General features: G+C 40.6%; 1 protein-coding gene across 1 annotated transcript in view; it reads left to right on the forward strand.

The window, feature by feature from the left end:
* cachd1 (cache domain containing 1) overlaps positions 1-4,928 on the forward strand; it is a 164,230-nt gene extending 159,302 nt beyond the window's left edge. Inside the window, exons 26-27 of the mRNA XM_072574054.1 lie at positions 770-871; positions 4,484-4,928. Coding sequence (XP_072430155.1) covers positions 770-871; positions 4,484-4,725 — 344 coding nt within the window. The 3' untranslated portion in view covers positions 4,726-4,928. The remainder of the gene's footprint in view (positions 1-769; positions 872-4,483) is intronic.
* The last annotated feature ends 18,669 nt before the right edge of the window (positions 4,929-23,597 follow it).

Raw genomic sequence — 23,597 nt, forward strand, 5'->3', positions numbered from 1 at the left:
AAAATCTAACTTTTAAAAGTAATCCCTAAAAGAAAAACTGCAATGTTGAATAACTGTATAAGAAAAGGAATGAAATACAGAAAATGCAGTTTGATAAACAAGTGATGGGGATAAATGCAGGAAAGCTGCAAAGAAAATGAGTAAAGAAAGATTAGTCTGAATGTACAGTCTATTCCTCCCCTTTTATTAGAATCAAGGCCTTGTGTTGCCACCATGCTGGTTGCTGAATCTTTGATGCATTATGTGCCACTGTCCTTTGCCTTCAGGGGCACTGGCTGCTGGGGCTGGAACTGCACTGAGTGGAAATATCCATTGCCTCAGAATCTGGTGAGTGAATGCCTGACCATCACCTCCTTCAGTCAATACTAAATAAAAGCCGAAAGAACTGTGGATGCTGGAAATCAGAAACAAAATCAGAAATTACTGGAAAAGTTCAGCAGGTCTGGCAGCATCTGTGGAGAGAAGTCAGAGTTAATGTTTCGGATCCAATGACCTTTCCTCAGAACAGTTCTGAAGAAGGGTCACTGAGCCTGAAACGTTAACTCTGATTTCACAGATGCTGCCAGACTTGCTGAACTTTTCCAACAATTTCTGGTTTGGTTCCTCCTTCAGTCACATTTGCCAGTTCATTTTATTTTGTTCTTCCTTCCCTCCCCCCTCCACAACTCCAAACAGCACATAAGTTTGAAATTTTTTCTTATTTAGAAATATATGTTGAGGAGAGAAAGTAATTGCCTGCACTTCATTATATTTTATTTATTTTGAATAGTCAGTAACACAAGATTTATAGCGGCTGTGATAGAACGACATGCACATAGTCCAGAACGCAGGCGCCGCTACTGGGGAAGATCAGGAACAGAGAGCGATCACGGTAAGATCAGTGACCTTATATTTCACTTGACAGAGAAAATAAAAGCTCATTCATTTCTTGATGGTGTTGAACATTTCAGGAGTTAAAAATGATCCTGTTTCTGTCTGAAGGGAAGAGGTCCATCTGTATGGGCTGTGATTGATGTTGAACTCCAGTCAAAACTGGAAATAAATTATCTTCAAACGCATGAAAAAAAACCTCCAGAAAAATCCATGAGAGATAAACATCTCTTGTACTGCTGTTTCTTTATTTTAACACCTCACCATTTTTTTGGTATTACTTTGCTAAAAATACACTGTGGAGACTTTTGTTTATATAATGCAGCAACACTGTCCAGAGTCCCCTTGAATAGGAGCTGTTGTAATAGCATGAGTTTGACAGCTTTTAGTTTCCTAAGCTAGTTTTTTAACGAATGTTTAAGAAACCTATGCTTAAAATGTACAAATATTTTGAGATATTGTTTGAGTTAGAGAAGAGAGACTTGGTAATTGTTTTGCTGATTTAAGTAGGAAATGCACAATTTAGGTGGTTTATTTAATGAGCAGTTTACGATGATTTTGGTGAATTTGAGCCCATATTCTGCTGGTGTTAGTTTTTATGCATTTGACAGCTATAATTCTTCAACTTCAAAACTCTCGTTTTTTTTTTACCTTAAAAGACTTATGACTCCAGTGCAGCGTTGGGCCTTCTGGTCTGTGTGACTGTATATATCACAACACAATACATACTGAGCCACCAAGAGAGCTAAGTGTGCCAACAACAGCTTGTGCTTAAAAGGTTTTTACAATAGTAGTGTAGCCGCAAAAGTGGACAAAACCTGACTAAGCCAAAGGTGATCAAAAGCTTTGTCAAAGCAGAAGGTTTTAAGCAGGAAGGCAAAGGCAAAGTGACCCAGACATGTAAAGAAAGAATTCTAAATCTTGGATTGTAGACAGCTGCAGACACAACCACAAAGAAATGAAGAATAAACTAAAGACTATTCGAAGAAATGCAAACTTTTTGGAAAGGTACAGGGCTAGAAAGTAGGGATAGAGCCATAAAGGGGTATAAATTTAACAAAAAACATCTGAAACTGAGATGCATGAGAATTAGAAGTCAGGGTGGGTCAGCAAACACAGGTGGTAAATGACAGGGATTTGATGTGAGTTCAGATTTAGTCAACTGAGCTTTGGAGGATCTTAATTTTATGGAGAGTTGGGTGGGAGGCACTGGAACGAGTTTTAAATCATAAGTTTACATGTAATAAAGGGGTGATTAAAGAGAGAGCAGCAAATGGATTGAGTGAAGATAGGTGATACAGGCGGTAAGAAATGCATGGTCATGTGAAGAATTGACTCAGAATCTCAGTTTGGGGTCAAAAAAAGATGCCAAGAATGTGAACTTTCCCCAAAACAAAAGAAAAAGGAAATTGCTGGAGAAACTCAGCAGGTTTGGCAACAACTGTGTTTCATACGTATACTCAGACTTTTATACCTCCTGCCTAATGGATGAGAGTATAATCAGGGTGGGAGAGGTCTTTGGTTCCTTTCCAGAGGCAGCAGGAAGTATAAATGGAGTTAATGGATGGAAGGCTGGTTTGCATGATGGACCAGGCTGTGTTCACAACTCTATAGTTTCTTGCTATCTTGGGATGAGCAATTGCCATACTACGCTGTGATGCATCCAGATAGGATGCTTTCTGTGGTACATCTATAAAAATTGTGGTTGTTATTGAGGACATGCCAGATTTGCTTAGCCTCATGAGGAAGTAGAGGCAAGGTTATGCTTTCTTGACAGTCACATTGACCTGCGTGGACCAGGACAGAGTGTTGATGATCATCACTCCCAGGAACTTGACACTCTCGACCATCTCCATCTCAGCACCATTGATGCAGACAGGGGCATGCCCTCCACCCGGCTTCCTGAAGTCAATGACCAGCTCCTCCTTTTGATAGAGAGATTGCTGTTTTTTACACTACACCACTCAGCACTCAATCGCTTTCCTGTATTCTGTCTTGTAGGTCAGATCTCAAATAATAACAACAACAGCAAACCTGTAAATGGAGTTTGACCACACAGTCATGAGTGTATAATGAGTATAATAGGTGGCTGAGTATGTAGCCTTGTGGGACACCAGTATTGTGGATTATGGTGGAGTAGGTGGTGGTGCCTGTTCTTACTGATTGTGGTCTATGGGTCTGGAAGTCAAGGATCCAGCTACAGAGAGCCAAGACCTAGGTCTCAAAATTTAGAGATGAGTTTGGTTGGAATTATACTGTTGAAGGTGGAGCTGTAGTCAATAAGGAGACGCTTTATGTAGGTATCCTTTGTTATCCAGATGTTTCATGGATGAGTGTAGGGCCAAGGTCATGGTGTTTGCCGTGGACCTGTTGCACCAGTAGGTAAATTGCAAGGACCAAGGCAATTTAATAGGTTGGAGATGATGTGAGCCATGACTAACCTCTCAAAGCACTTAACTATGGAGGTCAGAGCCACCAAGTGGTAGTCATTGCGGCAAGTTGCATGATTTTTCTTTGGCACCAAGATGATAGTGGACTACTTGAATCAAGTGGGCATTTCAGATCATAGTAAGGCGAGGTTAAAGATGTCTGCGAGTACTTCAGTCAGCTTGTCCTGGTCAGTCGATTTCCGTGGGTTCACTTTCAAGAAGGCCGTTCTCATGTTTGTAGCAGTGCAGGGTACAGCTGCATCCGAGGCTATTGGGATCGGTGACGTTTCACTGATCTTCTGTTCAAAGCCAGCATATAATACATTGAGCTCATCAGATAGGAATGTATTGTTGCCCACAATTCTGTTCGACTTTGCTTTGTAGCCTTTGAAGGCAGGTGCTCAACCAGAACAGGGAGTTTAATGAGTCATCCTGTACGGAGGGACTTTCATCAGGGAAGTGGCCTGACAGCTCAAGTCAGTTTATTTTAACCAAATTGAAATAGTCTTGAAGAGTGCCCAGGGTTTCAGGTCCTTACCACAGCTACCCTTGAGTAAACAGCCGATGTGCATATGACCAGTTTGGCAAGTAGTGCTAGCAGGCACACATTTAATCAAAGCAATGTTGGATCCAGAAATGGACATAACCAGCTGTTGAGTAAATTCTGCAAAGATTGTGTTTCTCAAGGTGGAGGTGAAGTGGTGGGAATTAGGGTACGCAGTACCAACGTGGTACTGAGCCACAAAGACTGTTGAGTATACCCCGATCTGTGCCCAGTTCTCTTAATTCTATTTAAATGCACTACAGTTGGCTTCCCTATCCTGTGATCCCTGTTGGAAAGTGCACTAGAGCTTTGATGGCTTCAGTGATCAATAAGCCTGCTGATGTTCATTATACAGGTAAATGGACAATGTTGTACCAGTTCTCTTGCTGCAACATTTAGTTGTACAGGTTATTACTTCTGAACCCTAAAACTTTCAAAGAAGGACTTACCACTCACTGTGGTGTTTGTAGCATGAGGTAGAGATTAGAGATGATTTACAGTTAAGCAGTTTATAAATAAAAAAAAGTGTGTCAGTTATTGAAATAAAACAACGTATTTGCAATTTTAGTAAATTGAAATGGATGCAGATGAATGACATGCTTCAAAAGAAGTAATTTTGTAAATTTGCACTCATTGGCAGGATATAGTACCATGAGCCCTCAGGAGGACAGTGAGAATCCACCATGCAATAATGACCCGTTAACAGCTGGGGTGGATGTCGGGAACCATGAAGAAGATTTAGAGTTGGACACTCCACCTCAGACTGCTGCTTTGCTGAGTCATAAGTTTCACCATTACCGTCTACACCACCATCCGTCTCTCCATCACAGCCATCACCTACAAGCAGCAGTTACAGTCCACACAGTAGATGCAGAATGCTGAACCACTTGTGCTCCCCATTCACCAGAAACTACAATTGCAAAATTACAAGCACTCTTTTTGCATCATTAGTCTTCGAGTCAGATGGTGAAAACTTTTCCTGGATGTCTAAGGAACGCCAAAACCATCAAAGCAACTCAATGGGAATTGTAAAAGTGTTAACAGCACATCTCAGATTTTTTAAATAAAGGATTATTTTTCTACTATTTATTATTGAACTTCTTAACAGAAACCCACCATAGGAAACAATTTTGTTTAAAAATAACTGACTAGAACATTGATTTGATCCTATTGGTGATAATACAGAAGAGCATATCAATGAAGATTGAATAAAGCTGCATAGGAAGTAATTACAAATTATTCCTGAACCTTGGAGAAAGTGAAATTTATAAAGGCATGGTCGCATGAGCTCCATACATTTTTCAGAATAGAGGTATTACTAACTTTGTTTAAGGTCACAATCTTAACCAGTGTCTTGCTTCAGGGTCACTTAAAGATATCAAGAGATGCAGACATTTCCCCTGTGCAGAGGGACCCTGATTTCAATCACACCACTATGGGAACTTGATAGAGGGAAGCTGCTTTTCCACAACAAGGAAAATACATCATTGGGCCAGTTGTTTTAATTTTAATAAGGCTTTTGCTTGGATAGAACCTTGGATAGGCCTGCCTGTTAACAGAATTCCCAAGCCATCTTAAAAAGTAGAAGTGGGAGAGTAGAACCAAATCCCAGCATGGTCCACACTCACATCTGGGAAAGTTGTGAATGGAGCCCTCTGGGTACATGCATGATTTCTACTCAGGATAACAGGTGAGGACAAAGGCATGGCACAAGTAGCCACTGGGTGATCGGTTTGAGTACTACTGTTCAAAGTAAAGAGCTATAGGATGTCTATAAACTGCCATTACAAAACGACAATATTACGAGGTCAGTCTCCAATGAGATTCAGAATGTTAGTGTTAAATATTTGTGGTGAAGTGGAACGTTTTGAAATATCAAGAATTTTCAATCGACTTCACAGCTCTGAGGTAAAGTTGATCATAGGCAAGCATCACCCGAAGAACAATCAATGCTGCAAATGAGTTTTTTTTAAATTAAAGTAATTGTGTGTTCTGTATAGGTTAACTTCTTTAGTGGTCTTTTCTCTTTCAGTCAGATGTGATTTTACACTTAATATAAAAAAAATGCTGCTGATGATTACATGAAGTTTAGGGAAGGGGAGGTAACTCAAAAATACAATACACAGTCTCCATATGGATCTCCCTTAAAGTTTATGAAATTGTGAAATTAAATTTTTTATTTTTATGGTTACAGTTGCTAAAATTTAAAGTGATAATTATTTGTATTCATGCGTTTTTAACTGTAAATTCATATTAAACAATTAAAATCTTAGAAAATAGAGTTTACTCATTGTGAATGATATAGTTCAGTCCTAAAATTAAAGGAATAAATGTAAAAGTATTTGGCACTCTTTTGTTTACAAGTTTCTGATACTATGATGTGATCACGAGTAGTAACTTGTTATGCTGATAGTTGTAAACCACTTTGCCAAACATTTATAGCAAAGTCTTTGACCCTTTAACCTAGTCAGATTGCTTAAGGAAATATATAACATGCTTGCAAGTATATCCCAGTGATGTTCACTAAACTGCTGAATTCTAAAATACTTGCTCCTGGTATGTTTTTTTGTCTTAGAGAGATGTTCCATTCAGATCAAGGACCGTAGCTTTTTGCTGTCACACTGCATCTGTGGTTGATGGCCGAGTATTTTAAATAATGAAAATCACATTTATAACATTTTCTCTTTACTTCACTACATCAAAGAGTTAAGTGTTCAGTTCCTTCCTACTCAGGTGTCTTCCCTCCTCTACCATCCCTGCACTAGGTACTAGATTTTTTTACAAAACTATTTCACAAGGGGGCCCTGAAGCCCAGGACTAGCAGTTCTGTCCTAGAAACTCATTGAAAAATTAGCGTGTTGCTTGTTTATGTTTTTCGCCATACTTTAGACATAGTTCCTTGCACTGACATGCAGTCAAGACTGAAGTTGATCACTGACCTGCCTGTGTGGATTTAATTGTTCAACCCATCTTTAGCCAGAAGAACAATCCACTTTAACTTGTGACCTGGTATTTGAACCAGAAAATTGCCTGGATTGAACTACAGAAATTCTCTTCATTCAGATCACTAAGAAGTTAGAAAACAGAAGTAGGACATTGAGCATTATTTTCTAGTCATTTAAATCATATCTGGCCTTTTCCCATGTCGCATAATACCATTATTATAATGCAGAAAGAGGCTATTATGGTCCATCACGTCTGCACTGCCTCTCCAAATGAGCATTTCACTTATTGCCATAATTCTGCTTTCTCCCTGTAACTTTTCTCATTTTTGCTTTTCAAATAACAATCTAATTCTTTTCTAAATGCCTGAATTGAACCTGCCTCCACCACATTCTTGACCAGTGCATTCTAGATCTTAATTTACTGGGGCAAGATGTTTTCTCTATTGCTTGTACTTTAAATCTGAACTCTTTTTCCGCTTTTACAATCTTTTCAGAAGTGGGAACAGTTTCTCTTCTGCAAGGAAAACAGCCCTGACTTCTCCAGTGTAATCCCATAATTGAAGATCTTTCTTCCGGGAGTGATCCTCATGAATCTTTTTTCTGCTCTCTCTCCAATACCCTTGAATCCTTCCTAAGATGCAGCATCCAGAGTGGACACAATACTGAGGCCAAACTAGTGTCTTGTATAAGTTTAACATTATCACCAAGCTCTTGTACTCTAGCTCTAGTGAAAAAAAACCTAAGATGCTGCATGACTTTATTAACCACTTCTCAATCTGTCTTGCTACCTTTGGTGATTCATACAGGTAACATTCAGGTTCATCTGTCCCTGCACCACTTATGAGTTGTGTCCCTTGTATTGTGTCTCTATGTTCTTCCTACCAAGTTGAACCACTTAACATTTCTCCATATTGAACTTTACCTGCTACCTGTATGCCTGCCCACCAACTCTATGAATACATTTAGAAGGTCTGTACTATCTCCTCACAGTTCACAATGTTTCCAAGTTCCATTTTGCCGCACATTTTGAAATTGTGCCCTTCTTTAATATATGTCAAGTTAAACAACAGTTCCATCACTGATCTTGGGAAACTCCACTATAAGTTGTCTCTAGGCTGATGAATATCACTGTTTTCTGTGACTCTGTTTCACAACACTGTATCAAAATGTATTTTGGAAGTCCATGTACACCACATCAATGACATTACTGTCGTGAACTCTGCTACCTTAGCTATGCAGAAGTGGGTACTGCAGATGCTGGAGATTAGAGTCAAAATTAGAGTGGTGCTGGAAAAGCACAGCAGGTCAGGCAGCATCCAAAGAACAGGAAAATCGACGTTTCGGGCAAAAGCCCTTCATCAGGAATGAGACTGGGAGCCTCATGGGGTGAAGAGATAAATGGGAGGGGTGGGGCTAGGTTTAGATTATCATCTAAATAGGGAAAGCCCATGGAAATCTGAAGAACAAAGGGACTTGGGAGGCCTAGTTCAGGAGTTTCTCAGGGTTAACCTGCAGGTTCAGTTGACAGGAAGGCAAATGCAGTGTTAGCGTTCATTTTGAGAGGGCTAGAATACAATTGGAGAGATATGCTGCTGAAGGTGTAAAAGGCTCTAGTCAGACCACATTTGGAATATTGTGAGCTGTTTTGGGCCCCATATTTAAGAAAGGATGTGCTGGCTTGAGTTTTAAAAGAATGATCCTGGGGATGAAGGGCCTGTCATGTGAGAAGCGGTTGAGGACTCTGGGTCTGGAGTTGATGAAACTTAGAAGGATGAGGGGGCATCTGACTGAAACGTGGAGATGATATTTCTACAGGTAGGAGAGACGAGGATCTGAAGGCATAGCCTCATACTGAAGGGGCAATCCTTTAGAACTGAGATGAGGAATTTCTTCAGCCAGAAGGTGGTGAATCTGTGGAACTCATTACAGCAGAAGCTGTGGGAGTCAAGCCAGTGTAATTAAGATAGAAATAGATAGGTTTTTGATGAATAAGGGGAAAAGACAGGAGAATTGGGTTGGCTGATTTATCAGACATGATCAAATGGTGGGGTAGACTCGAAAGGGCAAATTCTGCTTCTATACCTTGTGGTCTATTGCATGGTGATGAACTGACCAACCAGAAGAACTTTCAGTTCTATTTCTAGAATCAGAATTCCTACAGTATGGAAGCAGGCCATTCAGCCCCTTGAGTCCATGCCTACCCTCAAGAGAGCATCCCGTACCTCTACCCTAGTACCCAAGGCTAACCCACGAGCCTGCATATTACAGGCAATTTAGCAGAGCCAATCCACTTCATCTGCATATCTTTGGACTCTGAGGAAACTAGAGCACTCTGAAGAAAGCCACGCAGATACAGGTAGAATGTACAAACTCCACACAGTCACCTGAGGCTGGAATTGATCCCAGGTCTCTGGTGCTGTGAGGCAGTAGTGCCATGCCACCCATTTCTCTGATCTGAGCTAAACTAACTGATTTCACCTGGGATTTCAGCAGGGGCAAAATATTGGTCATGAAATTTTGGCAACACAAGGAAAATCATCCTGTGCTCCAAATCATCTTAATTTCCAGTTACTTGTGCTTTGTACCGACCTTGCTTTTGCCTCCATCCCAAAATACAGTACTCATTTTTAGTTTGGTGTTACTTATTTGTACCATTGCAGTATTTTGATGAATTTCTTTTTAATTAGTTTGGTTCCTAATTTTTCTTTGGTACCTATACTGAAAGCACCTATGCTGCCGAATTGGTGCATCTCTATGCAGCCCCAGGACCTGATCATTCAAAGATGCTGTAGTTCCCATACTGATTTTAAGAGAATGGTGGAGAATATCCAGAACATTGGAGCTAATCACACCACATCACTGCCAACTTGCATTTACATAGTATCCAGGGCAGGATTTTCTGCACTCCGCTTTACTAGAGTCAGTGAAAAAGCAGCCTGTCCACTCTTCTCTACCTCTCTAGACACCCAACATATATTGTGATCAGCTGTTCAATTGGCTTCTTAGCTCAATTTGCCATTAATGAAGTTTTTCAATGGCAGGTGGACGACCCAGCTATTATGGCAAACTGAATAGGAGACAGTGAGGTCTGCAGATGCCGGAGATCAGAGTTGCGAGAGTGTTGCTGAAAAAGCACAACAGGTCGAGCAGGAAAATCGATTGTCTTCATGCTCCAGCCTGAACGTCAACTCTCCTGCTCCTCGGATGCTGCCTGACCTGCTGTGATTTTTCAGCAACACACTCTCAACTCTGATCTCCAGCATCTGCAGACCTCTGTCTCCTATTATGGCAAACCGGCATAATAATGACATGTTCACAATCTGCATCATCGTACCAGATTTAATACATGTGCAGGCAGCACAAGTTCTAATTTCCACACAGAATAAGCTCACCTTAGAGAGTATAAAAATTTCCTACAATGATTCATGGTTTTCTAAAGAGCAATAATTCTTGTACTAACCACATGATTGGCACAGTGGGCACTTTTAACTGTCCTATTTTCCTCCCCTGAGAAACTGATAATGGGTTGTTTCTTGAACTATTGCAAGTATTTTAACATAATTGAATGTCTCAATAAGCCACGACAAAGAGTCCACCATTTTGGTGTAGAGTACATCTCTATGACTCTATAGGTGGAGTCAGAAGTGAGTTATGCTGGGTAAAGATGGACATTTTCTAAATGTCATTTGTGTGTCAGTTGATTTCATTCAATAATCGTAAAGTTTTCTGATAAGACAATATTTTAATAAATTTCTTTTAAATTTGTTCAAATCACCATGGTTAATTTTGATCTCAGGAGCTATAAATTACCGTTCCAGTAACAGTAGTTCCATTATCTCACCCATGTAAGGCAAATTTACTGAGTGTAAGCTTGGGCTCAAAGGTACATTTTGCGCAGAGTCATAGAGATGTACAGCATGGAAACAGACACTTCTGTCCAATCCGTCCATGCCGACCAGATATCCCAACCCAATCTAGTCCCACCTGCCAACACCTGGCCCATATCCCTCCAAACCCTTCCTATTCATATACCCATCCAAATGTCTTTTAAATGTTGCAATTGTACCAGCCTTCACCACTTCCTCTGGCAGCTTATTCCATACATGTACCACCCTCTGCGTGAAAACGTTGCCCCATAGGTCTCATTTATATCATTCCCCTCACACCCTAAACCTATGCCCTCTAGTTCGAGACTCCCTGACCCCAGGGAAAAGACTTTATCTATTTACCCTATCCATGCCCCTCATAATTTTGTAAACCTCTATAAGGTCACCCCTCAGCCTCCGATGCTCCAGGGAAAACAGCCCCAGCCTGTTCAGTCTCTCCCTATAGCTCAAATCCTCCAACCCTGGCAACATCCTTGTAAATCTTGTCTGAACCCTTTCAGGTTTCACAACATCTTTCTGATAGGAAGGAGACCAGAATAGCACACAATATTCCAACAGTGGCCTAACCAAAGTCCTGTACAGCCTCAACATGACATCCCAACCCCCTGTACTCAATACTCTGACCAATAAAGGAAAGCATACAAAACGCCTTCTTCACTATCCTATCTACCTGCACTCCAAGGTCTCTTTGTTCAGCAACACTCCATGGGACCTCACCATTAAGTGTATAAGTCCTGCTAAGATTTGTTTTCCCAAAATGCAGATCTCGCATTTATCTGAATTAAACTCCATCTGCCACTTCCCAGGCCATTGGCCCATCTGGTCAAGATCCTGTTGTAATCTGAGGTAACCCTCTTTGCTGTCCACTACACCTCCAATTTTGGTGTCAGCTGCAAACTTACTAACTGTACCTCTTATGCTCGCATCCAAATCATTTATGTAAATGACAAAAAGTAGAGGACCCAGCGCCGATCCTTGTGGCACTCCACTGGTCACAGGCCTCCAGTCTGAAAAACAACCCTCCACCACCACCCTCTGTCTTCTACCTTTGAGCCAGTTCTGTATCCAAATGGCTAGTTCTTCCTGTATTCCATGAGATCTAACCTTGCTAATCAGTCTCCCATGGGGAATCTTGTCGAATGCCTTACTGAGGTCAATATAGATCACATCTATCGCTCTGCCCTCATCAATCCTCTCTGTTACTTCTTCAAAAAACTCAATCAAGTTTGTGAGACATGATTTCCCATGCACAAAGCCATGTCGATTATCCCTAATCAGTCCTTGCCTTTCCAAATACATGTACATCCTGTCCCTCCGGATTCCCTCCAACAACTTGCCCACCACTGACATCAGGCTCTCTGCTGTATAGTTCCCTGGCTTGTCCTTACCACTATTCTTAAACAGTGGCACCACGTTAGCCAACTTCTAGTCTTCTGGCACCTCACCTGTGACTATGGATGATACAAATATCTCAGCAAGAGGCCCGGCAATCACTTCTCTAGCTTCCCACAGAGTTCTAGGGTACACCTGATCAGGTCCTGGGGATTTATCCACTTTTATGAGTTTCAAGACATCCAGCACTTCCTCTTCTGTAATCTGGACATTTAGGGGCTTAAGCAATTTGTGACTGTAATTGAGCCAAGATGAAGAGAAGCTGACAACCAATGAAAAGCTTAATCAAAGCCATGCCATTAGGCCACAGTTTTGGTGTATTGTACCGTGTCAGCTGCTTGAAAAACAGCAAACCCTTCCATTTCAGTTGCTAGTGCTGTACAACTTTGGAAAGTTTCATCTGATTTCATTTTTACAGAAGCAGAATGAAAATTAATACATTTTCAATGGGAATTATAAACCACTGAGCCTGAGTAAAGTGTCCAAATCTGAGCCTGAACTTCCCAGCAAAAGAAGCCCTATGCAGAAAAACTTACAGCAAACATTTCTAGCTTTATCCTCATGTTACTTTTAGATGGGATTCCAATGCTTCAATGACCAACCTCCTGTTTTCAACTCTCAGTAAGTTTAGTACTCATCCAAATCTCAGCAATTTGTAAACTAAACTGCATTCAGTAGCTTTTCCAATGCAAACATTTTTGTCCAAATGGTTGTCTAGACAGGATACAAGAGAGATTCTGGAGTTCCCACATCAAAGAGGATCCAAAGGGCTGAGATCCCTTGTCTTGTTTCCATATTATGAGCTTTGCCTCTGGCTGAGTTCAACTACTGCTGAAGCCTTCATCTTTTGGTATCTCCAGACCTGACTATTCAACATATTTGGGGCTGGCCTCCGATATTCTACCCTCTGTAAGTTGAGGTCATTCAAAAGCCTGTCTCCTTATTCAGTACCAATCACCTGTTGTTCCTATGTTATTGAACTAAATTGACTTCTACTTAAGAAACACCTTGATTTTGAAATTTTTATCCTTGCTTTCACATTTCTCTATGATCTCAACTCACAATAATTCTTCATCTTCTCTAGTCATGTAACCTGCTGCAATATCTGAACTCATCTCATTCAGACCTCTTGAACATCTGTAACTTTAATTACTCCAATTGATGGTTGTGGCTTCAGCTGCCTGAGCTACTGAAGTCCCTCCCAAAATCTCTCTACCTCCCTTCCTTCAAGACATCATTAAACCCAACTCATTAATCAACCCTAATATTTTATTATGTGGATTGATGCTTTATAACATTTCTGTGAAGTGCCTAGAGATGCTTTACTCTGTTAAAGGCACCATAAAATGTTACTGTAGTAATTTCAGCATGTTTAAAAAATTCTCATAAATGGCATTTATGGCTCAACTGAGTGGAGGAGAAAGTGATGGCTGGGAACAAATTCAAGAGATAAAATGATGACTGAGTTCATTTTATGGCAGCGGTTACAGATTGTTGGGCTTGTCCAGAAACGGAATAACTTGATTGAGCGTTCCCTAGAACTTGTTGGTTTATTGTTGTGTTCCCATCTGTCAAGTGAATAGAAGATTGTTTTGATTGTTTTGTGTTAAGTGATTGAAATATGTGAATCTAGCAATATATTCACTGAATACATGGTCATATAAGCTCATCAATTTCCTCTACATTATCACTTTGAGTCGTGACATGCCACAGATGCAGTTATATGTGATACTTGCAAGCGATAAAATTGATTTACTTTATCTTATAGTTTTCCATCAAAATTGTCACTTTATCTGATGTTAAGTTCACCAAACCATGCAGAACAGACTACAAGAAAATAGAAACGCCCATGACTAATGAATTGGGCTAAGACCATTTTTGTGCATTTGTGATAGGATATATTCATGCTTCCCTTGCCTGAATGGTGTGACTGGAGCATTCTGGATATTGGTTGAAACTTGCATTCACAGGTAAGAGAGGGATACTACAAGGGAGGGCAGGAGTTAGGGGAGTTGCCAAATTCTTGCCAAAGTAGTATTACAAGAAGGACTAAATCACCCAATCTTCCTTTTCCTCCTTCGTTCATATTTAAAAATCACTACAACACTCAGCAACTTATGCACCATAGAGTCGTACAGCTCAGAAACAGACCTTTCTGTCCAACTCGTCCCTATCGACCAGATATCCTAAGTTAATTTGGCCGATTTGCCAGCACTTGGCTCATATTCCTCTAAACCTTTCCTATTCGTGTACCAATCCAAATGTCTTTTAAAAGTTGTAAATGTACCAGCCTCCACCACCTACACCACCTACACTTGACAGCTCATTCCATACACACACCACCCTCTACATGAAAAGGTTGCCTCTTACATTCCTTTTATACTTTTGCCCTTTCACCTTAAACCTATGCCCTCTAGTTTTGGGCTCCCCTATGTAATAGCCTTACACCAAGTACTTGCATAGTTCCTCTGTCCCTGAACAAGTTTTGTAACTGTGCCATAAATCCACAGTGGCAACCAACAGTGTAGTTTGCAAAATGCATCTCAGGGAAAAGCTCCCCCTGCAAAAAGAAAAGAAGCCTGCAACATAAAGACCACCTTATTGAGTAGTGAAAAGGGGCTTCTGCAAGAACGTTTTCGTTTCAGAAGCTCAGCCACAATATCATCTGATACAGGCAGAAACCTACAACCACTATTTGTCTTCAAGAAAGCAAGAGAAGATCCTTCAGGCCTGCCACATTTCATACCATGATGTAAAGATAGCAAAACCGCCTGTTACTCTTTCAGTAATCTCAGTGTGTACTACACCTCTAGAAATAATCTGTGTGCGTGTGTACGCGCGCTCATGTTTCAGCAGTGGATTTCAGTGCGTTTTTATTTTGGCTGATGTGAAAATAATCATTCGTCTTTTCCTTTGATTTAAACTAATAAAAAAGCCTGTTTAAGGTTACAGCACTCAAAAATATTTTTTAAAACTCCTTCTCAAAAATAATTCTTGTCAGTTGAGAGGTGAGAGAAAGTAGAGAATTATCCAACATCTCCCCCCATCCATTAAACATGCATTTCACTTGCTTTCAACCTACCTATTCTTTTGAAATACTCCCTTTATCATTTTGCTTTGAATGTTCAGTATCCCCAAGTCCTTGATTAAGAGACTGTACCATGGTTTTCAATGATTCCTGTTGCTGTGAAAAATTCATATTTATTTGTTCAAATCTGGATCCTAGTATAGTATTTGTGATGGTCCCAAAAGCTTTGTAATTTTGTTTGATTCACTTAACGTTGGATTACCAGCAATGTTGTTCTTTGACAATTAGATTGTGTGTGCTGGCAGCCATGAACTGTAATTATGTCACAGCTCTTCTTATCATCTGGATTCTGCGTTTTTTTTCTTCCTTAAAATCAGACACCAAATCATTATTAGGGGTTTCACTTTGACCCTAATATTCCACCGCATGTTTGTATTCAAATTTCCAAGCTTTGTGAGGAAAGTCTAACAACCAAACATCACAATTGCGCACCACGACCTGTGTAAACTTGGGATCACTGTTTCCGTGAGTTAATCCAGCAGTTTTACTTTCCCAGAGATGTAACTTTCTCTCTGCCCACTTTGGTGCAAGCAGTTTGTTCTGTGAAATAAATTCCGTTTTTGCTGTTTTGAGAATTTTTGGTAAAATTATATCAATGATCTGTTTTAAAATGTGATATACTCCTTTCTGATCAGCTCACAAACTCTTTAAACTTTTTTTCTTCCTGTCTTTCTACTCAGGACAACTTTGTCTCATTCTTTTCTAGCGAATGTAATTAATCACTGCTTCATTTTGAAGTTTAATTTCAATTCAGAAACACATACTGTTGTTTGCAGTTCCACAATCCAGTACTGGATGCAGCCAGGTCACTCTGTTTTTCAGTAGTTCTTTTCATTAGCGATTTTAAAAAAAGAATTGTAGCTCAGGTTGATGATATGTATGTAAGTTAGCTTGCTGAGCTGGAAGGTTTGTTTTCAGATGTTTCGTCACCATGACTAGGTAACATCATCAGTGAGAGTCTCTGGTGAAGCGCTGGTGGTATGTCCCGCCTCTCTATTTATAGGTCTTGGTTTCTTGAGGTGGTGATGTCATTTCTGTTATTTTTCAAGGGAAGGTAAATTGGATCTAAATCGATGTGTTTTATTGATGGAGTTCCAGTTGGAATGTCAAGCCTCTAGGAATTTTCGTGCATGTTTTGTTTTGCTTGTCCTAGGATATGTGTATTATCCTAGTCAAAATGGTGTCCATCTTAGTCTGAATAGAAACTAGTGATAGTGGGTCATGTCTTTTGGTGGCTAGTTGTTGTTCATATCCTGGTGGCAAGTTTACTGCTTGTTTGATTCAGTGCTTTTTACAATTCTTGTTTCTTGCATGGTATCTTGTGAATGACATTAGTTTTGCTTGTTGTACCTAGTGGATCCTTTAGGCTCATTAGTTACTGTTTCAGTGTGTTGGTAGGTTTGTGTACCATGATGCCAAGGGGTCTGAGTAGTCTGGAAGTCATTTCTGATATGTCTTTGATGTAAGGTAATGTGGCTATAGTTCTTGGTTGAGTTGTGTCTGCTTGTTTGGATTTGTTTCTGAGGAATCAGCAGGTTGTGTTTATTGGGTATCGGTTTTTCTTGAAAATTTTGTATAGGTATTTTTCTTCTGCTGTTTGTAGTTCTTGGGTGCTGCAGTGTGATGTAGCTCGTTGAAATAATGTCTCGATGCACCTGTTTGTGAGTGTTGGGGTGATTGCTTCTGAAGTTAAGTATTTGGTCTGTGTTTGTTTTTCTGTAGGTGCTGGTTTGAAGCTCTCCGTTAACTGTACATTAAATAGTCGCGTCTAGGAATGGGAGTCTGTTGTCCTTCTCTTCCTCTTTGGTGGATTTTATGCCTGTCAGGATATTGTTGATGGTGTTGTATGTTTCCTCTAATTTGTTCTGTTTTGTGATGACAAAGGGATCATCCATGTATCAGACTCAAAGTTTGGTTTGGACAGATGGGAGGGCAGCTTGTTTCATCATTAGGTGTTGAGTACTGTGCTATTTCTTATCACATCTTACTTTCAGATAGCTTTACCTCATCTCCAATATCCATTAGCTCTTTGTTGTCAGTCTGATGCTTAATGTCCTTTTAACATCAGCAGTTTGAATTTCTGACTTTATTGACACATCTTTAGTTAAAATATTTATTTTCACCCCAGAATTAGAGCAAGTCATGAAGTTTTGTACTTCCCTCAATTTTGTTAGCACAACTTCAACTTCTGCAGCCTCAACCAGGACCACTGGAAATGGCAAGACGTTTTCTCCAACCACATTATTTCCCTATTAAAAATTCTGTACTATGAATGGACAAATTAGGCATAAGCCCCACAATTACAAGACTGACAACTAAACCACATTTTAAACTAACTCTATCCAACAGAATGGGTAAACAGCTCCCAACACTACATATTTATTTAGCATATTTCAGGGAGAGTTCCTGTCCCCTGCCACACTCAGCAATTGAACCATGCCGTGGTTTTAAGACTTGCTTGCCTTGGGTGGAATTTTCTGTGGCTCTGAACAATGTGGCCAATGGTGAGATAGCTGGGAAAATACAGCAAGAATGGAATATGAGATTCTCGATGTCAAGAAAAAAAATTCCAAAATTGCCCATAAGCTTCACTGCTAGATGAGAAATTCATGAGTGAGCACTGAGGGATCTATTTCATGCATCAACACTTCATTACATCTCATCTCAATTCAATGCAGATTGCGATTGCCCAGACAGCAGACAGAAACTAGATAGCTCCAGTTCCCGACAAGAAAAATCTGAATGGTGACCTGCCTTTCCCAATGTGTCAGGATATGGTCCGCAGGCAGCAACAGCCTGCACTCTCCGTCCAATAAATCTGGCATTGTCCCAGCACCACCCTCACTTAGAAAAGAGTTCACCACTTCAATTCTGCACATGGAGATCACCGACATCATTCATTGCTATACTCCTGACAGGGACATGCACCCATCTCAAGCTTTGGAACATGGTGCATTTCTCTTAGTGCTCACTGAATGTGCTTTCTCAGATGCTTACAGCAGCTGTTCAGACCAGGCTGGCAGTGTCTGGCACTTCTTCACATGCTACAACTGTGAGGAGCTATTGCTGACTTGTAGCATTTAACCTGCTACATAATAGGGGTTTAAATACAGCGGCACTGGCAGGAATGCTGCTAAGCACCGGCAGCATTGAGCATGTTTGCTGTTGCTGAGCACGAGAAAATGTAAGAGTAGCACGATGGAGGCATGGTACATAGGTCATGAGGTGTGCAGTGGAGAATTGCACGAAATAACTCATGAGCTTACAGAAAGAAACCCTCCATGAAGCTAGGCAAATTTTAGGAAATTTCACCCTAAGGCTTGCTTTTAAACAAAAAGACTTGAATTATTTCCTACATTCTGTCCCCCTCTAGTGGTGAATAGGTAAACCTATAAGTTTGTCATTGTTTGTATCCACTCAGAGAGGGGCTGTGAAGAGGATCTGGAATTCGTCAAATTTTACTTCCTTTCAGTTTCTAGCATTCAGCCTTTTTCTAAACTCTTTCCTAAAAGGTGTTAACATGCCAGTACCCAGGTGTCAAAATTCACTTCCAGACCATCTCTGTGATTATTCTGAGGAGGATTTGTTTCCTCCCCCAGTCCATTAAAATTCCTACAGTATGGAAATAGGCAGTTTGGCCCATGGAGTCTGCATTGAAGGGCATCCCACCCAGATCTTTTCCCCATAACCTCACATTTCCCATGGCTAATCCACCCAGCCTGCACATCCCTGGACAGCACAGGCGATTTAGCTTGGCCAATCCACCAACCTGAATATCTTTGCACTGTGGGAGGAAGTTAGAGCACCTGGAGGAAACCTACGCAGACACAGGGAGAACATGCAAACTCCATACAGACAGTTATCCAAGACTAGAATTGAACACAAGTCCCTGGCACTATGAGGCAGCAGTGCTCCACCCACTTTGATCTGATCTCCTGTCTCATAAGTTTCTGTTTTGCAAACAATGGCCTGATACTAAAATGCTTATGAGACAACTTATAATTGTCAACCATGATTGCAGCCACTCGCACCTTGGAGACTGTAGGTTCTCCATGTGAAACCTTATTCCCAAAGAGTAGAAGACTTTTAAACTCTTCTAATAGCATTGCCACTTCAAGGTTTTAAAATTTGGAGATGCAAACCATCGATCAAATACTATTTCATTTCCTCAAGCAAATTCCACAAAAGTGTGACTCTGTTACTCCCTAAATTTTTAAATTCCTGCCTGTAAACCTCTGGCAGTAACTCAGACAGTGAGAACAGCAGCTTTCACTGTATCATGATCTTGACATTATGTCTGAAAGAGATGAACACACTTTTAAAGTCTTCGTCAAAATCGAGCCCTGCAATAAAATTGTTCAACTTCCCTTTGGCTGTTCTGTCATACTCTTTCAAAAGATAAAAAATACATTTCAGCTTCTTCCTTCTGGATCTTTAAATATTAAGTGAATCGTCATTGTTAAACCAAAACTGAGAATTAAATTTAAGTCATCATCAAGTTTTCCAATCATTCCCAGTTCAGGTAATCAAAGCTTTGCATTATTGAATGCAACTTTTCTCTCGTCCCTTTCTTTCTCACGTTCAAGGTTTTCTTTCCCCATTTTTTTTCTTACATTTCCAGTTCTAATCTTCTGTCTTTATTTCTTCTCTTTGCAATTATGCACTTCCCTTTCTCATGTTCATGTGTTTTGCCTTTTTCGAGCTTTTTCGGGCGGCACAGTAGCACAGTGTTAGCACTGCTGCCTCACAGCGCCAGAGACCCAAGTTCAATTCCTGCCTCAGGCGACTGACTGTGTGGAGTTTGCACATTCTCCCCGTGTCTGTGTGGGTTTCCTCTGGGTGCTCCGGTTTCCTCCCACAGTCCAAAAATGTGCAGGTCAGTTGAACTGGCCATGCTAAATTGCCCGTAGTGTTAAGTGAAGGGGTAAATGTAGAGGAATGGGTCTGGGTGGGTTGCGCTTCGGCGGGTCGGTGTGTTGTTGGGCTGAAGGGCCTGATTCCACACTGTAAGTAAGTAATCTAATCTTCTGATTAATGTTATTGAATTCTTGCGATGTAATTGAGTTCCAGCTATGTGAATTTGAGTGCTATCACAGTCATAGAGATGTACAGCACAGAAACAGACCCTTAGGTCCAGCTCGTCTATGTCAACCAGATATCCTGAACTAATCTAGTTCCATTTGGGAGTACTTGGCCCATGTCCCTCCAAATGCTTCCTATTCATATACCCATCCAGACGCCTTTTAAATGTCATAATTGTACCAGCCTCCACCATTTCCTCTGGCAGCTCATTCCATACACACACTACTCTTTGCATGAAAATGTTGCCTCTTAGGTCCCTTTTAGATCTTTCCCCTCTCACCCTAAACCTATGCCCTCTAGTTCTGGACTTCCACCCCCCCCCAACCCAGAGAAAAGACCTTGTCTATTTATCCTATCCATGCCCCTCATAATTTTATAAACCTCTATAAGGTCATCCCTCAGTTTCCGATGCTCCAGGGAAAGCAGTCCCAGTCTATTCAGCCTCTCCCTATAGCTCAAACCTCCAACCCTGGCAACATCTTTGCAAATCTTTTCTGAACCCTTTCAAATTTCACAACATCCTTCCAGAATTGGAGACCAGAAGGAGACCAGAATTGCACGCAATATTCCAAAAGTGGCCTAACCAATATCCTGTACAGTGACAACATGACCTCCCAACTCCTATACTCAATCTCTGACCAATAAAGGCAAGCATACCAAACACCTTCTTCAATATCCTATCGACCTGAGACTCCATTTTCATGGATCTATGAACCTGCACGCCCAGGTCTCTTTATTCATCAATACTCCCCAGGACCTTACCATAAAGTGTATAAGTCCTGCTCTGATTTGCCTTTCTAAAAGCAGCATCTTACATTTATCTAAATTAAACTCCATCTTCCACTCCTCAGCCCATTGGCCCATCTGATCAAAATCCCATTGGACTCTGAGGTAACCTTCTTCACTGTCTACTACACGTCCAATTTTAGTGTAATCTGCAAACTTACTAGTCATACCTCCTATGTTCACATCCAAATCATTTATATAAATGACGAAAAGCAGTAGACGCAGCATAAATTCTTGTATGTCACCATTGGTCACGGGCCTCCAGTTGAAAAAGTAATCCTCCACCACCACCCCTATGACTCTATGACTCTGTCTTCTACCTTTTAGAGCCAGTTCTGTATCCAAGTGGCTAGTTCTTCCTGTATTCCATGTGACCTAACCTTGCTAATCAGTCTACCATGAGGAACTTGTCAAGCACCTTACTGAAGTCCACATAGATCACGTGCACCACTCTGCTCACATCCTCTTCATTACTTCTCCAAAAAACTCAATCAAGTTCGTGAGACATGATTTCCCATGCACAAAGCTATGCTGACTATCCCTAATTAATCCTTGCCTTTCCAAATACATATAAATCCTGTTCCTCAAGATTCCCTCCAACAACTTGCCCACCACTGATGTCAGATTCACCGGTCTACAGTTCCCTGGCTTTTTCTTACCACCTTTTTTAAATAGTGGCACCACATTGGTCAATGTCCAATCATTCTGCACCTCACCTGTGACTATTGATGATCCAAATATCTCAGCAAAGGGCCCAGCAATCACTTCCCTAACTTTCCACAGAGTTCTAAGGTACACCTGATCAGGTCCTGTAGATATATCCATGTTTGTGTTTTAAGACATCCAGCACATCCTCCTCTGGAATATGGGCATTTTTTAAAGATGTCACCATTTATTTCCCTACATTCTTTATCTTCCATGTCCTTCTCCACAGTAAACACGGATGCAAAATACTCATTTAGTTTCTCTCCCATCTCCTGCAGCTCCACACAAAGGCCACCTTGCTGATCTTTGAGGGGCCCCATTCTCTTCCTAGTTACCCTTTTGTCCTTAATGTCTTTGTAAAATCCCTTTGGCTTTTCCTTACCCTATTTGCCAAAGCTATCTCATGTCCCCTTTTTGGCCTCCTGATTTCCCTCCTAAGTATAATCCTACTGCCTTTATACTCTTTTAGAGATTCACATGATCTCTGCTGTCTATACCTGCCATATGCTTCCTTCTTTTTCTTAACCAAAACCATAATTTCTTTAGTCATCCTGCATTCCCTTCAACTACCAGCCTTTCCTTTTGCCCTGACAGGAACATACTTTCTCTGGACTCTTGTTATCTCATTTTTTAAGGCTTCCCATTTTCCAGCCATCCCTTTACCTGCAAACACCTGAACCCAACCAGCTTTTTTTTTGTAAATATTTTTATTGAAAAGAAGAAATTTGAGTTTTTTTTTTACAAAATAGTGTATCCACTTTACAGTATAATAACAGCACCAATATAAAATTAAGAAAACTAACTACTAATCTACTCCACAAACTACCAAAACACAAAATAAGATATAAGTAAGAAGACTCTTAAAACACAGTATCGTATGTTACTAAAAACAAAAAAAAAATACGCATTCAAAATAAAATTATATTGTCATAACCAAACCCGTATTTAAATGGCATTCTTCCTCCCAGGGGCCCCCAAACTAACAAACATCATCCTCATGGCTAAACAAAAGCCCTAAACAGTATGGCTGATACATCTGCATCAGTGCAGTTCAAAAAGGGCTGCCATGTTCTATAAAATAATTCTGTTTTTTGGTGCACCATATTCGTGAGGAAGTCTAGGGGAATATATTCCATAATTATCCTATGCCAATTCGAAAGTCCTGGGGAATTTTCCATAACCAACTTACTAAAATGCTTTTCCTCGCACAAAAGGAAAGGATAGTAAATAGTTTTTTCCTGTATGCAACTAGAGAAGGAAAATTTGAAAAGCCCAAAAGGAGGGACAGTGGGTCCAACCCAATCTCCATTCCCAAAATCTTTACCAAGGCATTCGCTACGCTGTCCCAATATCTACGAATCTTATGGCATGTCCACAAACAATGAGTGAGAATATCAACTTCTATTTTTTATTTGGGGCATATTGGGATGCTCGTGCCTTGAACTTTGCAAGCCGCTCTGGTGCCATATGAGCCCTATGAAGTATCTTCAATTGAATAGCCTGAGTTTTATTACTGATAGAGATCTTCCTAGCATTTTCACAGATATCCTCCCACATCTCTAAGGAGATTTCCATCCCTAATTCTTGATTCCAGGTTTTCTATAACCGTTCCATGTCCTTCGATACCTTATTACCTAGCAAGAGGGTGCAACATCAGCCGAAGCATGCTCCTTTTCATATCTGATTTGTATGGATTAGTCATCAATGTGGTCTTTTTTTGTATGAGGTCTTGTACTTGAAAATATCGAAAAAGGTCCTTACGAGGCAACCTGAACTTCTGACACCACTGTTCGAAGGACATCATGACCTCCCCATCAAACCGATCTCCTAACCAAGAGATGCCTAGCCAGGATATCAGGAGATCTTCCC

The sequence above is a fragment of the Chiloscyllium punctatum genome, chromosome 7 (assembly GCF_047496795.1).
Source record: "Chiloscyllium punctatum isolate Juve2018m chromosome 7, sChiPun1.3, whole genome shotgun sequence".
NCBI classification, from domain to species: domain Eukaryota; kingdom Metazoa; phylum Chordata; class Chondrichthyes; order Orectolobiformes; family Hemiscylliidae; genus Chiloscyllium; species Chiloscyllium punctatum.